Below are 17,040 nucleotides of genomic sequence, written 5' to 3' on the forward strand. Positions count from 1 at the left end.
TCCATCATCCGAAAATGGAAAGAGTATGGCACAACTGCAAACCTACCAAGACATGGCCGTCCACCTAAACTGACAGGCCGGGCAAGGAGAGCATTGATCAGAGAAGCAGCCAAGAGGCCCATGGTAACTCTGGAGGAGCTGCAGAGATCCACAGCTCAGGTGGGAGAATCTGTCCACAGGACAACTATTAGTCGTGCACTCCACAAATCGGGCCTTTATGGAAGAGTGGCAAGAAGAAAGCCATTGTTGAAAAAAAGCCATAAGAATCCCGTTTGCAGTTTGCCACAAGCCATGTGGGGGACACAGCAAACATGTGGAGGAAGGTGCTCTGGTCAGATGAGACCAAAATTGAAGTTTTTGGCCTAAATGCAAAACGCTATGTGTGGCGGAAAACTAACACTGCACATCACCCTGAACACACCATCCCCACTGTGAAACATGGTGGTGGCAGCATCATGCTGTTGGGATGCTTTTCTTCAGCAGGGACAGGGAAGCTGGTCAGAGTTGATGGGAAGATGGATGGAGCCAAATACAGGGCAATCTTGGAAGAAAACCTGTTAGAGTCTGCAAAAGACTTGAGACTGGGGCGGAGGTTCACCTTCCAGCAGGACAACAACCCTAAACATACAGCCAGAGCTACAATGGAATGGTTTAGGTCAAGTCAAGTCAAGTTTATTTGTCACATACACATACGAGATGTGCAGTGAAATGAAAATGGCAATGCTCGCGGACTTTTGTGCAAAAGACAAACAAACAAACAACCAAACAAACTATAAACACAATCATAACACACATATTCTTTTACATAATAAATAATGGAAGGAAAAACGTTCAGTAGAGTTAGAGTCTGAAGAAGGGTTTCGGCCCGAAACGTCGCCTATTTCCTTCGCTCCATAGATGCTGCTGCACCCGCTGAGTTTCCCCAGCAATTTTGTGTACCAGTACAGTTAGTCCCTGGTGAGATAGGTGTTTACAGTCCGAATGGCCTCTGGGAAGAAACTCCTTCTCAACCTCTCCGTTCTCACCGCATGGCAACGGAGGCGTTTGCCTGACCGTAGCAGCTGGAACAGTCCGTTGCAGGGGTGGAAGGGGTCTCTCATGATATTGTTGGCTCTGGAGTTGCACCTCCTGATGTATAGTTCCTGCAGGGGGGCAAGTGAAGTTCCCATAGTGCGTTCGGCCGAGCGCACTACTCTCTGCAGAGCCTTCTTGTCCTGGGCAGAGCAATTCCCAAACCAGATGGTAATGTTCCCGGACAAGATGCTTTCCACCGCCGCTGCGTAGAAGCACTGGAGGATCCTCGGAGACACTCTGAATTTCCTCAATTGCCTGAGGTGGTAAAGGCGCTGCCTTGCCTTACTCACGAGTGCTGAGGTGTGTGATGCCCATGTCATATCCTCGGAGATGTGGACTCCCAGATATTTAAAACAGTTCACCCTATCCACAGGATCCCCATTTATCCTCAATGGAGTGTACGTCCTCGGATGATGTGCCCTCCTAAAGTCCATGATCAGCTCCTTCGTTTTTTTGATGTTCAAGAGGAGGCTGTTATCCTGGCACCAGAGTGCTAGATCAGCCACCTCCTCCCGGTAGGCCTTCTCGTCGTTGTCTGAGATCAGGCCCACCACCACAGTGTCATCAGCAAACTTAATTATTGAGTTGGAGCTGAACCTAGCCACACAGTCATGTGTGTACAGGGAGTACAATAGGGGGCTGAGGACGCAACCCTGGGGCGATCCTGTGCTCAGGGTGAGGGACTTCGATGTATTCCCTCCCATCTTGACTACCTGGGGCCTGGCGGTGAGAAAGTCCAGGACCCAGGCACACAGGGAGGTGTTGAGCCCCAATTCCATTAGCTTCCCGGCCAGTCTGGTGGGGACTATCGATCAAAGCATATTCATGTGTTAGAATGGCCCAGTCAAAGTCCAGACCTAAATCCAATTGAGAATCTCTGGCAAGACTTGAAAATTGCTGTTCACAGACGCTCTCCATCCAATCTGACTGAGCTTGAGCTATTTTGCAAAGAAGAATGGGCAAAAATTTAAGTCTCTAGATGTGCAAAGCTGGTAGAGACATACCCCAAAAGCCGACAAGGGAGGTGCCGTGGTAGTCTGGCGCGTCGATCTCTACAAAGCTGAGGCCACGCGCCAACTCTCGGACACCTCCTCCTACTTACCCTTGGACCATGACCCCACTGACGAGCACCAGGCCACCATTTCTAACACCATCACCGACTTCATCAATTCCCACGCCCTGCCCGACCAAGCTTCCAACCTCATCGTTCCCCAGCCCCGCACGGCCCGTTTTTACCTTCTCCCCAAAATCCACAAACCCGGCACTCCCGGCAGACCCATTGTCTCTGCATGTTCGTGCCCCACCGAACTCATCTCCACATACCTTGACTCCATCCTATCCCCCTTGGTCAAATCCCTTCTCACCTATGTTCTAGACACCTCAGACACTCTCCGCCGCCTCCACGCATTCCACTCTCTAGGCCCTCACCCCCTCATCTTCACCATGGATGTCCGGTCACTCTACACCTCCATCCCCCACCAGGATGGCCTCGGAGCCCTCCGGTTCTTCCTCGACCAGAGGAGCAACCTATACCCAGCCACTGACACTCTCCTCCGCTTAGCGGAGTTGGTCCTCACCCTCAACAACTTTACATTTGACTCCTCCCATTTCCTCCAAACACAAGGCGTAGCTATGGGCACACGCATGGGCCCCAGCTACGCCTGCCTCTTTGTCGGGTACGTTGAACAATCCTTGTTCAATATGTACCAGGGCCCCATCCCCGACCTCTATCTCCGTTACATTGACGACTGCTTTGGGGCCACATCCTGCACCCACACACAACTGACTGACTTAATCCACTTCACCACCAACTGCCATCCGGCACTCCAATACACCTGGACCATTTCCGACACTTCCCTACCATTCCTTGACCTCACCATCTCCTTCGCAGGGGACAGACTCCTGACCGACATACATTACAAACCCACTGACTCACATGGCTATCTGGACTACACGTCTTCCCACCCTGCCCCCTGTAAAGACTCCATCCCCTACTCCCAATTCCTCCGCCTACGCCGCATCTGTTCCCAGGATGAGACATTCAATACCAGGGCATCGGAAATGTCCTCGTTCTTCAGGGAATGGGGATTCCCCTCCGCCACCATAGATGAAGCTCACACCAGGGTCTCATCCATACCCCGTAACACTGCTCTCTCTCCCCATCCCCGCACTCGCAACAAGGGCAGAGTCCCTCTGGTCCTCACCTTTCACCCCACCAGCCGGCAAATACAACACATAATCCTCCGCCATTTCCGCCACCTCCAACGTGACCCCACCACTCGCCACATCTTCCCATCTCCCCCCATGTCTGCCTTCCGCAAAGACCGCTCCCTCCTCAACTCCCTCGTCAATTCTTCCCTTCCCTCCCGCACCACCCCCTCCCCAGGCACTTTCCATTGCAACCGCAAGAAATGCAACACCTGTCCCTTCACCTCCCCCCTCGACTCCATTCAAGGACCCAAGCAGTCGTTCCAGGTGCGATAAAGGTTCACCTGTATCTCCTCCAACCTCATCTACTGCATCCGCTGCTCTAGATGTCAGCTGATTTACATCGGGGAGACTAGCGGAGGTTGGGCGATCGTTTCGCCGAACACCTCCGCTCAGTCCGCAATAACCAACCTGACCTCCCAGTGGCTCAGCACTTCAACTCCCCCTCCCATTCCCAATCCGACCTCTCGGTCCTGGGTCTCCTCCATTGCCAGAGTGAGCAACAGCGGAAATTGGAGGAACAGCACCTCATATTCCGCCTGGGGACCTTGCGTCCGGATGGCATTAACATTGAATTCTCCCAATTTTGCTAGCCCTTGCTGTCTCCTCCCACCCTCCCATCCGCCCGCCCTCGGGCTCCTCCTCCTCCCCTTTTTCCTTCCTTCTCCCCCCCACCCCCCATCAGTCTGAAGAAGGGTTTCGGCCCGAAACGTCGCCTATTTCCTTCGCTCCATAGATGCTGCTGCACCCGCTGAGTTTCTCCAGCAATTTTGTGTACCTTACCCCAAAAGACTTGCAGCTGTAATTGCAGCGAAGTATTGTGAAGTTCTACAAAGTATTGACTCAGGGAGGCTGAATACTTTTGCACGCCACACTTTTCAGTTTTTTTATTTGTAAAAAAATTTGAAAACCATGTATCATTTTCCTTCCACTTCACAATTATGCACCACTTTGTGTTGGTCTATCACATAAAATCCCAATAAAATACATTTACATTTGTGGTTGTAACGTGACAAAATGTGGAAAGGTTCAAGGGGTATGAAAACTTTTGCAAGCCACTGTACATGCAGACTTGTGTTTATTTTTCTTTTTATCAGGGTAAACCCAATTTTTTGTGTAGAATAATCGCCAACTTTCAGTACCAATAAATATTAGGCCGTGTGTTTTGAAAAGCTACAGTTCCACAAGGAAATGTGACAAAGTACACAACTCTCACACCAGCTTGCATGAATGTGGAACTTCCAAATTTGTGGACAGCAGAACACTATGATGCTGCATTACTATGTACAAGTTGTGGCAGGCCTTAACTTTGAAAGGCATTATAACCAAGATGAGTTTGACGAAGGGTCTCGACCCGAAACATCACCCATTCCTTCTCTCCAGAGATGCTGGCTGTCCCGCTGAGTTACTCCAGCTTTTTTATGTCTACGGTTTAAACCAGCATCTGCAATTACTTCTTACACATAACCAAGATGAGACCTGTGTAATTGGAGATTCATAGGCAAGCATTTTCATGGAGGCGAGTGGGTAGGAATCAAGCACAGAAACTATGGCTAATTGCACCTTTATTAAAGTGAGAATTTTGAGGCATTCTGTATCTTTACCCATCTCCAGTAACTGAGCAGGAACCTCTGCAGACTTCCCAGCATTTATACAGGTTAAACCTGCCACAGGTACAATAGCTAATTTGCTGGAATAGAGGGGGACAAGGTTGAGAGCAGAGCGTCAATACATTTTCGAAAAATTGTTTAAAAGAAATTTAGTTATCTATTTGCAATTTAGAAGATTTTATTTGTTTATGACTTTAGCAAGTAAGAATGTAATTGTTCTACTCCTGGTACAAATGACAATTAAACATTTTTGGCTATTCTTTTGGAATGAACATGAATATCAGAACATTCAAACATTCAATGTCCAGGCAGCCGGTAAGCCTGGGGTATGGTTAAACTCGCTGTCAAAGCCACTGTAAATCAGGGCCTCACCAATCAGCCCAGGCAGCTTACCTAAGAAACTTCACCTCTGGAAGCTAATAGAAAATCAGAACTGGTAGCCAACCAGTCATTGTTGGTGGCAAGGTAGTGCACAGAAGCCAACAATATTTCACTTTAACCATGGGTTAGTTTGTCTTTTACATGGGCATTCATGTTACTGTAAATGAATAAAGGGCCTGTCCCACTTAGGCAATTTTTTCGGCGACCATAGGCGACTAGGTTGCCGCCACATGATCGCCGGGTGACACCTGTATGGTCGTGAGTAGTCTCCTCATGTCGCCTAAGGAGTCGTAACATTTTTCTGGTCGCCGCTGGAATTTGAAATATTCAAAACCTTTCGATGACCATGGGCTTGACGTAGCTTGTCTTCTCCTGTCGTAGGTTGTCACTGGGTGCTGGTTTTGGTAAATTGCATTGGCGACTACCTACGTCAACCTATGCCAACCGGCGACTGAATTGTCTTAAGCTGTCTTCAGTTGTCGCCGACAGGGTCGTAGCTTGTCGCGGGTGGACATAGGGTGACTTTGGCTGTCGTAGGTTATCGCCTGTGTGGTCTTGGGTTGCCGTAGGTGTGGTCGTAGGTTGTCGTAGGTGGACGTCCTAAGTCACAAAGAATTGGGTCGCCAGTTGTCGACTAGGTTGTAGGTTTTCGTAGACATTGTCGTACGGGGGGTCCAGTCGCCGTTTTTTCAGCGACCTGCTACGACTGTGACTGTCGCCGGCAGTCGCCGAAAAAAAATCGCCTAAGTGGGATAGGCCCTTGAAGATACAGAATGCCTGAATGTCCTCGGTTTAGTAAAGGTGAAATTAGCCATAGTATCTGTGCACGATTGCCAACCACTCACCTCCATGAAAATGCTTACCTCTGAATCTCCAATTACGCAGGTCTCATCTTGGTTATAATGCCTTTCACAATTAAAAGCATTCCACTACTTATATATAGTAATATCCCCTTGAATAAAATATAGTTATTCAGGAAAATATTAGAGTGTTAAAGCCATTGTGAAAAAAATGAATCTTCATTTCAAGAAAAATATTGAACATCCCCTCAAATAACTTCTCTTCACTTCCGAGTGAAGATGTTTGTTCTTATCTATCTCAATGACCAACCCTTTTTTTTAAAAAAGCTGTATGCCTGGCTTTGGATAGACCAGTAAGGGGAAACTTTGTTCCTGTATTCATCCTGTAAGCCCAGTTACAATTCTGCACAATCCAAAAGATCAGAGGCCTAGAATGCTTGATCTCTTTCCCAAGAATCAATCGAGTGGTCCTTCATGACACTACCACTATCACAAGTGTATTCCTTCTTAGGCAGGGAAAATGGGCCTTTACACAGAATTGCAGTTGCAATCATTTTAGGGGCTTAGATAACTGCATTTAGATGCCAAACCTGCCCAAGCTTTACTAATTCAATCATAGGAGCTAAGAAAGTTTATTCATGACTAAGTGAATATCTTAAATCTAGACATATTGCAGCAACAAACCTCGTATAATTTTGCACTGATTTGATCATCACAACATTTATCCACTAAACATTTGCTCACATTTGTTTGCTTCTTACTAACTAACTATTTAGAAGCCTGAGATGTCTAAAGGTCACAATAGTGGTTTTCGTGTAGTTTCAGAATGAAAACAAATGCTTAAAGGATAGTATTTCTTTAAAGTTGACTCTGGCATTCTAAACTCCAGCACATGGAGTTCAACAAGTGCAGGTGGACACAGAGCTAAACCAGAATATAAATATGACTCACATGAACCGTCAAAGCTCCCAGACCTCATTTTAATCAGACATCCAGCTGCCTTGTTTCAAGTTAGTAATTTCAAGAGAAGCTCAACATTTAAATTTTATGTTGAGAGAATAATGATAGCCCAGTCATTCAGTACTAATCAAAGTCAAAGTCAAAGTAGCCTTTATTGTCATTCTGCACATTCCAATAGATCAGAGACCTAGAATGCTTGATCTCTTTCCCAAAAATCAATCGAGTGGTCCTTCATGAAATATTGTTGCCTTGCAGTCCTACATATAGTAAAAATGACAAAAACACACAATAAACACAAATTAACATCCACCACAGTGAGTTCACCAGGCACCTCCTCACTTCCCTTCTTATTCTCCCTCTGCGCCGAGGCGATCCAGGCTTCGGATGTTGTGACCCCGCCGGGCGATGGTAAGTAATGTCAGTCCCGCGGCTGAATCCGAGCTCTGCGAACGGGCCGGTTCAACTCCGCGGCATGGGGTGGTCGAAGCTGCCGAAGCTGCGGCCCACCAGCCCAACCGACGTAGCTGTTGTTGCGGGAGCTCTGGAGAACAGGTCACCAACCTGTGACCTGCGAGCTCCCAACGATGTATCCACTGGGCCCGCGGTCGGGTCGGGTGGCCGCTTCCACCGGAACACTGCCCCAGCTCCGAGGCCGTGTCGCCGCTGCCCCAGCTCCGAGGCCGGGTCGCCGCTGCTGCTGCCGCTGCCCCAGCTCCGAGGCCGGGTGGCCGCTGCCGCTGCCCCAGTTCCGAGGCCGGGTGGCCGCTTCCGCTGACCCAGCTCCGAGGCCGGGTGGCCACTACCCCAGCTCCGAGGCCGGGTGGCCGCTACCGCTGCCCCAGCTCCGAGGCCGCCAGCTTCGCTATTAGGCCTCGGCGCAGGCAGAGACGGAGACGGGGGATACGACAAGTGAAGTCGCATCCCCCCCGAAGGAAGAGACCAAAAACATGTTTCTCCCCCCCACCCACACACATACACAACCTAATAAGCCAAAAATTAACTAAAACAGGACAAAAGAACAACAACAAAAAGAAAAAAACAGACGGACTGCAGGCGAGCCGCAGCTGCTAAGGCAGCACCGCCATCTTGGATTAGTATTAGAACAAGACAATGCAAGAAAGGAGGGTAAGAAACAAGGTCATTGAGCATACTTAGCGCTCTGGAAATGTATCAGGACACACATTAACTTTAATAATTTCTTTAGTGACTAAAACCCATCTTCCTCACTCTCCACTGATGATCTAAAATCGCAATACTTCCTAATTGATCTGTAGACATACCAACAAATCTAAGACTGCTCAAGATTAACCCATTGTATTTGCAATCATGAAAATTCTTTAAAACGCAGAAAAGATTTACAAATATAAATTACTAGACTAAGTGGGACCCGTTGGGTCCCATGTTCACACGGGAGGGCGGGTCCCCCGACGCAATATTCCACTTCTCCACCAATTCCAATATTGGTGGCCAGTGGGGGGGGGGGGGCTTTCTGGAATGCTGGTATGGGTTCTCGGGGTGGCAGCTCAGTCCCTCAAGCCTGATCTGCTGGCAGCTCACTCACGGCTGGTGGGCTGGCAGTTGACTCATGACTATTCCTTGAAATTCCATTTCAAGCAGGGTGCAAGGCCACAAAATTCAAATCCATGTTCCTTCCATTTCAACCAGGGTGCAAGGCCACCAAATTCAAGGTCAGTTTCTTACCACTATGAGCAGGGTGCAAGGCCACTGAATTCAAGTGCAGTTTCATACCACTTTCAGCAGGGTGCAAGGCCACCAAATTCAGTGCAGTTTCATACCACTTCAAGCAGGATGCAAGGACGCCAAATTCAAGTGCAGTTTCATTCCACTTCAAGCAGTGTCCAAGGCCACCAAATTCAAATGCAGCTTCATACCATTTCATACAGGGTGAAACCGCCATAAAACCAAACAAAACACCAAACTCCCAGTTCAGAAGACATTCAATGTGTTCAGTTGATTCACAGCTCAGACAGTCATGACCTCTCCCTCCCCCATCATGCAGAGACGGAGCCACACCCACACTTCTGGGTTTTATAACCCCTCCCCCTCCCACTGGAACAGGTGTGGCTTTCAGGGCGTGATTGACAGGAGAGATTCTCAACATTTTTTAAACACTAATAACACTTTTATTTTTCATTGATGGGAAGAATTCTCTGCACCTGCTCAGCGGAGGGGGGACTCAGTAAGATAGTCAAAAATCACAGCTGTAAGTGGTAGCGTTTTATCTAAAATCAATATACAGTGCAAACAGGAAGTAAGTGCATTTGCAGTAGTGCCTTTCAACTTCAAGCCAAAGCATTCAAGCCACCATTTGCAGTAAGTAGTGCCTTTCAACTTCAAGCCAAAGCACCCAAGCCACCATTTGCAGTAAGTAGTGCCTATCAACTTCAAGCCATATCACCCAAGCCACCATTTGCAGTAAGTAGTGCCTTTCAACTTAAAGCCAAAGCACCCAAACAACCATTTGCAGGCAGTGCCTTTTTACTTCAAACAAACCATATTTTCAAACCACATTAAGGGTACTCACAGTTGTGTAGATATTGTTCAGTGTTATTCAGAGCTCAGAGAGACGTGACCCTTGGCTTCATCCATTTTGCAGAGACTGTGAGGCACACCACTTCCTGGTTTTATAGTCCTTCCCCCTCCCTCCAGCAGGTGCAGCAGAGAGAATGGTGATGTTTTTAAACTTCAAGCCAAAGCTCTCAAGCCACCATTTGCAGTAAGTAGTGCCTTTCAACTTCATGCCACCATTTGCAGTAAGTGGCGCCTTTCAACTTCAAGCCAAAGCACCCAATCCACCATTTGCAGTAAGAAGTGCCTTTCAACTTCAAGCCAAATCACCCAAGCCATCATTTGCAGTAAGTAGTGCCTTTCAACTTCAAGCCAAAGCACCCAAGCCACCATTTGCAGTAAGTAGGGCTTCAACTTCATGCCACTATTTGCAGTAAGTAGTGCCTTTCAACTTCAAGCCAAAGCACCCAAGCCACCATTTGCAGTAAGTAGTGCCTTTCAACTTCAAGCCAAAGCACCCAAGCCACCATGTGCAGTAAGTAGTGCCTTTGAACTTCAAGCAAAACACCCAAACAACCATTTGCAGGCAGTGTCTTTTTACTTCAAACAAACCATATTTTCATTTTCAAACCACATTAAGGGTACTCACAGTTGTGTAGACATTTGTTCAGTGTTATTCAGAGCTCAGAGAGACGTGACCCTTGATTTCATCCATCTTGCAGAGATTGAGTGAGGCACACCACTTCCTGGTTTTATAGTCCCTCCCCTTCCCTCCAGCAGGGGCAGCAGAGAGAATGGTGAAATTTTTTAAAACATTAATATCTCTCTGATTTATCATCGATGGGAAAAATCCTCCGCACCCGTAAGGAGGAGGGAGGCTCTGAGCGAAGTGGCAAAAAATGACGGCCGTAGGTGGCGGCGTTCTGTCGGATATCGCAGCACAGTGGGCCAAAAGCGGTCAAGATCAGAGATTTAGTAATATAGATGATCACTATCATCTGAAAACGTTCATCGACATCACCCTATATTTTTTTTAATCATCCTATGCAAATAAAGCTTTTTTTTAAAAATTGTGTTCCAGTCAATAATCTAAAGCTGGAATTGATTTTTGATTGTTTCAGAAAAGTGTCATTCAGTTCCTTTGTTCTGCAATGTGATGACACTTTTAACATTTGATTAATCATTACAACTGTACTTTCTGATTCACTTTATTCAACACTGCTGGCCACCATCTGTGTTTTATCTGGCTTATTCCTAAATCATGCTGAGTTTCTCTGCATCCCTCATGTTTGCCTATTCTGCCTTTCCTCATGCCTTGCTATCACTGCAAACTTGCACATTTTAATTTTAATTCTGTCATCAAGATCATTTATAAATCATGAATATTGTTAGCAGGAGAGGCCCGAGAATGCCAAGTTACTCAGCCAGTCATATCTATCCAATTACAACTGGTCCAGTTGATCATTACTCTTTGTTTCTTTACAGTTCAATTTACAACACCCTTCATCCCCAGTGTATCCAGTTTCTTTTGAGGCACTTTGTCAAACAGATGCTGAAACCTAAATGTATACATCAACCCCTCATTGCCCATGTCCACCATTTTGGTTAGTATCTTAAAGATTTCTCATGTATTTGTTAGTTACCAACCATTCTTTAACACACTCGGTTAGGATTGACTTTACTTTTTCCCTGCATAAATCCATATGCAGTAGATACCAATCACTTTGGTGTTGTAAATAACTTACTAACATGCATCAAATAACCAGATTTGTGCTCATGATATCCAATCTTCTAATATTTGGCATCAACTTAATAAGGTGCAGGGAAAACAAAATCAGACATAGCTTGAATCTACATTTGGCCTTAATACTTATTGTGTTCATTAATTCATTGCCACTCAGTGGAGTTATAAAAATCTTTTCATTCTGTTCCAACTTATCATATTGTTGGATGGCTAGTACCTTTGGCATCTAACCCATAACGGGAGCCTATACAATGAATGGAGCAAGTAAACGTGGTCCCAACTCAACCATGCAGCAACACTAATCTTCTGCAACCTGTCCGCCAGCATCTCCTTTCCCCAGTCTGATCAGTCCTTGCCACCATAGTCAGTGGCAAAGCAGAGCAGCCAACAGGAGCAACCTGGCCTTAGACAGAAGCTGCCGAGGTCCCGGCTATAGGCCACCCTGATGGACTTCCCGCAGCTCTTGCTGTCATAAGCCTTTTAAACAGTTACTAAATAGATGTAATAGTCAAAAAGATTCAAAATGATCAAAAAAGTAACTGCATTTAAAAATATTTGCAAACTATAAACCAATTAAAACATTCATATTAACAACCAACTGTTAGCACTTACTTTTTCAGTGCAGGCTGACAATCCCACTGTACTCAAAGGGACTGAGCTCCAAACACTGCTGATCTCATAGTGAAAGGCTGGAGACAAAAAGCTGTCCAGCTCCTTAGCTTAAACAACTGAGCTCCATTCCAGGACTCAGTTCCAAGACCAATGGTAAACAGGCGTTTAATCTGTCGGCATCTCCAGTTCCGTGCTCCAGTGTATGGCCGTGAAAGCCAATTACGGGATCAACCACCGGATTAAAGATGTTTCTGGCCCTTTACTTGTTTGTATTGATTTCTTTAGAATGCAGATCTACCATTCCATCTCCAACATCTTTTTCAAAATCCCTGGATGTGTTGAAGCCTCCTAAATTTGCCCCAATTTTTCTTGCCACTCGTTATGTGAAAGCAACCAATACGGTTTGTGAAGCCGGATCGGTGGGAGGTTGTCGGAGAGTTGGGAGTTGGGAGGAAGACTGCAGAAGATTGGGCTTCTATCTCACCACATTAAAATCAACAATGGCATCCTTTAGAACTGTGCCAGAGGTCATCTATCCCACTGCGTCTTTATCCTCCCACATCCCTTCACAAGGATGACCACACAATCTTCCGGCACCTCTCCATCATTGTCCAGCCATGTGGGAATACATCCACCTGGTTCCATGCTTACCTAAACGGTCAACACTAGAGCATTATGTGTAGGAAGGAACTGCAGATGCTGGTTTAAACCAAAGATAAATACAAAATGCTGGAGTAACTCAGTGGGACAGGCAGCATCTCTGGAGAGAAGGAATTACCTTCCCTTCCTGAGATGAGGAGCACTACCTTCATATCCTGATCTATCCTAAGTGCCTCCCACTTTTCATCTAGCTGCTGTCCCTTGGGAACATCAAAGTGACATCAAGCCTGATCTCATGGCCACGTCTTGACCATCCATTGCCTCCAGATTGTTAAGCTATTTCTCCAACATCCACAATGGATGAACAGCAATTTCCTCCACTTGAGTTTTGGTAGAAATAAAGCCATTTCCAACTCCCTGGCAATGCAAAAATTGAACAAGTCTATTCTAAACTTTGAAGACTTAAGTGAAACGATAAGTATGTGCCATCTCTACAATTAAATTTTTCTGTAAAATCGACCAGCTTTGCCCATACCTCAGCATAAACATAAGCACTCATTTAAGTCCTTGTTACCTTTCAGACTCGGCCACTTGATATCAGTTCTGGACGGATTCCTCCATTAACTCGAGGTGAAATAAAAATCTACCCACTTCCCATGTTACCTTACACGATCACCTGATCACACAATTTTAAAATGAATGTCCTTGTATTATATGCATGTATGTGACAAGGAAAACGAGTCCATGAATAGTAAGATAACCAATCTGTGGACATTTACAATCAGCTCTTACCTGCGAAAGTTTCAACAAGAACCAAATAAACATTTTTACAAATGAACAGAAGTTGATGGAAAACACAAATAATTTCCAAGTTAGAATATAGAATAGAATAGAATAGTTTCTTTATTGTCATTGTAACATGAACCATGTACAACGAAATTGTAAAATGTCAGCCAGTCAGTGCACCATTCAAACATTTCTAAAAGCTGACGATACATACAAGGTAAAATATTTAAAAAAGATAAACAACTAAAATAAATATCATAAAAATAGCACGCATAAACACCCAGCCCTACATCCTTCTGTCGATTTCACAGTCTCTTAGTATGTATCGCCCCTGCGTTCCTTGGCGGCTACATTTAGTGCCTTTATAGCAGTGGGGTAAAAACTGTTTTTAAGTCTGTTTGTCCTTGTCCTTGTAGATCTGTACCGTCTGCCTGACGGTAACAGTTCAAACAGGGAGTGTCCGGGGTGGGAAATGTCCTTTATAATACTCTGGGATTTTTTGATGCAGCGGGAACTGTGTAAGTCCTCCAAGGTAAGGAGAGGGCAGCCGACAATCCTCTGGGCGTTGTCAATGGCCCTCTGGAGCGCTTTCCTCTGAGCCGCTGTGCAGCTGGTGTACCATACGCATACACAGTATGTTAGGATGCTCTCAATGGAGCACCGATAAAAGGACAGCAGCAGTCTCTGAGTGATGTTATTCTTCCTGAGCACCCTCAGGAAGTGCAGTCTCTGCTGGACCTTTTTCAGCAGCGCAGAGGTGTTCACGCTCCACGTCAGGTCCTCCTCAATATGGATTCCCAGGAAGCGGAAATCCGCCACCCTATCCACACAGTCCCCTCTGATAATTAATGGTACCATGTCCGTTTTATTCTTCCTGAAGTCTATTATTATCTCCTTGGTCTTTAAGGTGTTGAGGAGCAGGTTATTTTCTCCACACCACACTGTCAGCTGCTCCACCTCATCCCGGTAGGCGTACTCGTCCCCCCCGGAGATGAGTCCCACCACCGTAGTGTCATCCGCAAATTTGACAATGGTGTTGCTGTGGTGGGCGGGGGTGCAGTCATGTGTGTAGATGGTGTAGAGCAGGGGGCTCAGCACGCAGCCCTGTGGAGAGCCGGTACTGAGGCTGAGGGCCGTGGATGTGTGATGGCCCACTCTGACTCTCTGGCTGCGACCCGACAGGAAGCTATTTATCCACATGCAGGTGGAGTGTGGAAGTCCCAAGTCCCCCAGTTTGTCCACCAGTTTGTGGGGAAGGATGGTATTAAAGGCAGAGCTGTAGTCCACAAAGAGCATCCGCACGTAGCTCCCCCGCTGCTCCAGGTGGGACAGTGCAGCATGGAGAGCTGTGGCTACAGCGTCCTCTGTAGATCTATTCGCTCTGTACGCAAACTGGTGGGGGTCAAAGCTTCGGGGCAGGAGTGATGTGATGTGACCCCGGACCAGTTTTTCAAAACACTTCATCACCACTGGTGTGAGTGCGACTGCGGTAGTCGTTAAGGCTGGAAATGTGGGGTTTTTTGGGCAAGGGGACTATGGTTGCGGACTTCAGACAGGGTGGAACAGTGGACTGGGCCAGAGACTGGTTGAAAATCCTCGTACAGACTCCAGCCAGCTGGTCAGCGCAGTCCTTCAGCACGCGTCCAGAGACGCCGTCGGGTCCAGTAGCCTTCCTTGGATTGATGGCCCGCAGCGTGCGCCTCACCTCATGCTCCTCTATCTTGAGGGTTAGGCTGCTGTGGACCATGTGGTGTGATGTGGTTGTCTCGGGTGGCTCCACTTCAAAGCGAGCAAAGAAGAGGTTCAGCTCCTCTGCCAACGAGGCGTCACCTTCAGCAGCTCCAAGGTTGGTCTTGTAGTTGGTGAGATACTGGATCCCCTGCCACACCTGCCTGCTGTTGTTGCTGTCCAGGTAGTCCTCTATCTTCCTCCTGTAGTCTGATTTGGCCTCTCTGATGCCTCTCTTCAGGTTAGCTCGGGCCGTGCTGTATAAAGCCCTATCGCCAGACCTAAAAGCGGTGTTCCTCTCTTTTAACAGCTGCTGGACCTCCCGGGTCATCCAGGGCTTCTGGTTGGGGTAATTAGATTTTTTTATAACTGGGGATGATCAAAATTATCTCCATTACAAAAGTTAATGTTTGAAACTGAACACCAATACCACAGGGAAGATATTTTCTAAAGGAATAAACATCACACACCTATGTTGCACATCTTCCCTCAAAACTCATTCAAAATCCAACTCTTTATGATTACCTCCCCACAAAGTCTGTTCTATTATTTTGTGAAGCATTGTATTGTATCCCTATGTTGGAAGTGTTAAGCAAGTTTAAAAGAAATGTATTAACTTCATGGGTAAAATAGCAGAGAAAGGAATTACAAATGAATATGTTAATAGTCCTCACATTAGCAATCCACAATGTCATTTCAAGGCTCATCTTCTTTAGATGCCCCATGCCACTCATTGATTAGGACAAAAAAGTCATTCCCAATCCTTGTCAAATTGTCCATTGTGACAAATTCTCATAGAAACTTATTATACTGGCCACTTTCCTTGCCAATTTTTCCTTAATGAAACCTACCACTTCTGTTTCATGGTCTCACTAAGAGTAGTAGTTAAATAAATTGGGCATCATTGTAGTAAATAATCCTTAGCTTGCTTCAATATAACCCAGAGAGATTACAGTTGGGGGACGTACAGTTGGAGGGCAGGGGGGATCAAAGATGGGGGATTGCAACACTTGTCCCTTTACCTCCCCCCTCGACTCCGTTCAAGGACCCAAGCAGTCATTCCAGGTGCGACAGAGGTTTACCTGCATCTCCTCCAACCTCATCTATTGCATCCGCTGCTCTAGATGTCAGCAGATCTATATCGGTGAGACCAAGCGGAGGTTGGGCGATCGTTTCGCCGAACACCTCCGCTCGGTCCGCAATAACCAAGCTGACCTCCCGGTGGCTCAGCACTTCAACTACCCCTCCCACTCCGTCTCCGACCTCTCTGTCCTGGGTCTCCTCCATGGCCACAGCGAGCAGCACAGGAAATTGGAGGAACAGCACCTCATATTCCGCTTGGGGAGTCTGCATCCTGGGGGCATGAACATCGAATTCTCCCAATTTTGTTAGTCCTTGCTATCTCCTCCCCTTCCTCAGTCCCCCTGCTGTCTCCTCCCATCACCCAGCCTTTGGGCTCCTCCTCCTTTTTCCTTTCTTGTCCCCGCCCCCCCCCAACCCCGATCAGTCTCAAGAAGGGTTTCGGCCCGAAACGGTGCCTATTTCCTTCGCTCCATAGATGCTGCTGCACCCGCTGAGTTTCTCCAGCTTTTTTGTGTACCAGAGAGATTACATGTTGTCTCATCAGGATTATAAACTGTTTATATAATCCATGACAAAATATATCAGTAAACATCTTTCATACGAAACATTATACCAGTTCGTAATAAATATGTGCTTACATTTTGCGATGAGCGAATTGCCTGTATTCTCTTACTATTTTCAGAAACAGACAAAGGCCAGGAATCCATACACGGAGATTCGCACTCTATTCCACGGTGATCCACACTCTCAGATTGGCTGCCGTCTTTCCGATTTATCAGGATGTTGTGTAGTTTCTGATATTGTGGCCTTTCTTCATACTTCAGAGTACTCACATAAGTCAGATAATTGACTAATTCACCTACAAGACCATTTAAGGGTACAAGTTAGGCAATGATTGAGCAATCAAACTGAAACAGCTGATTCC

At 46.5% G+C, this 17,040-nt stretch overlaps 1 protein-coding gene across 5 annotated transcripts in view; it reads right to left on the reverse strand.

Annotated features, from left to right (window-relative positions):
• Positions 1–17,040, reverse strand: part of vrk2 (VRK serine/threonine kinase 2) — a 91,373-nt gene that overhangs the window by 12,390 nt on the left and 61,943 nt on the right. For 4 of the 5 annotated variants that reach the window (XM_033025170.1, XM_033025169.1, XM_033025166.1 and 1 more), the window contains one exon: positions 16,754–16,974. The exons of the other annotated variant lie outside the window; for it this stretch is intronic. In XM_033025170.1, the coding sequence (XP_032881061.1) occupies positions 16,754–16,974 (221 nt within the window). The remainder of the gene's footprint in view (positions 1–16,753; positions 16,975–17,040) is intronic. 5 annotated transcript variants of the gene reach the window in all.

This window comes from Amblyraja radiata, chromosome 8 (assembly GCF_010909765.2).
Source record: "Amblyraja radiata isolate CabotCenter1 chromosome 8, sAmbRad1.1.pri, whole genome shotgun sequence".
NCBI lineage: Eukaryota > Metazoa > Chordata > Chondrichthyes > Rajiformes > Rajidae > Amblyraja > Amblyraja radiata.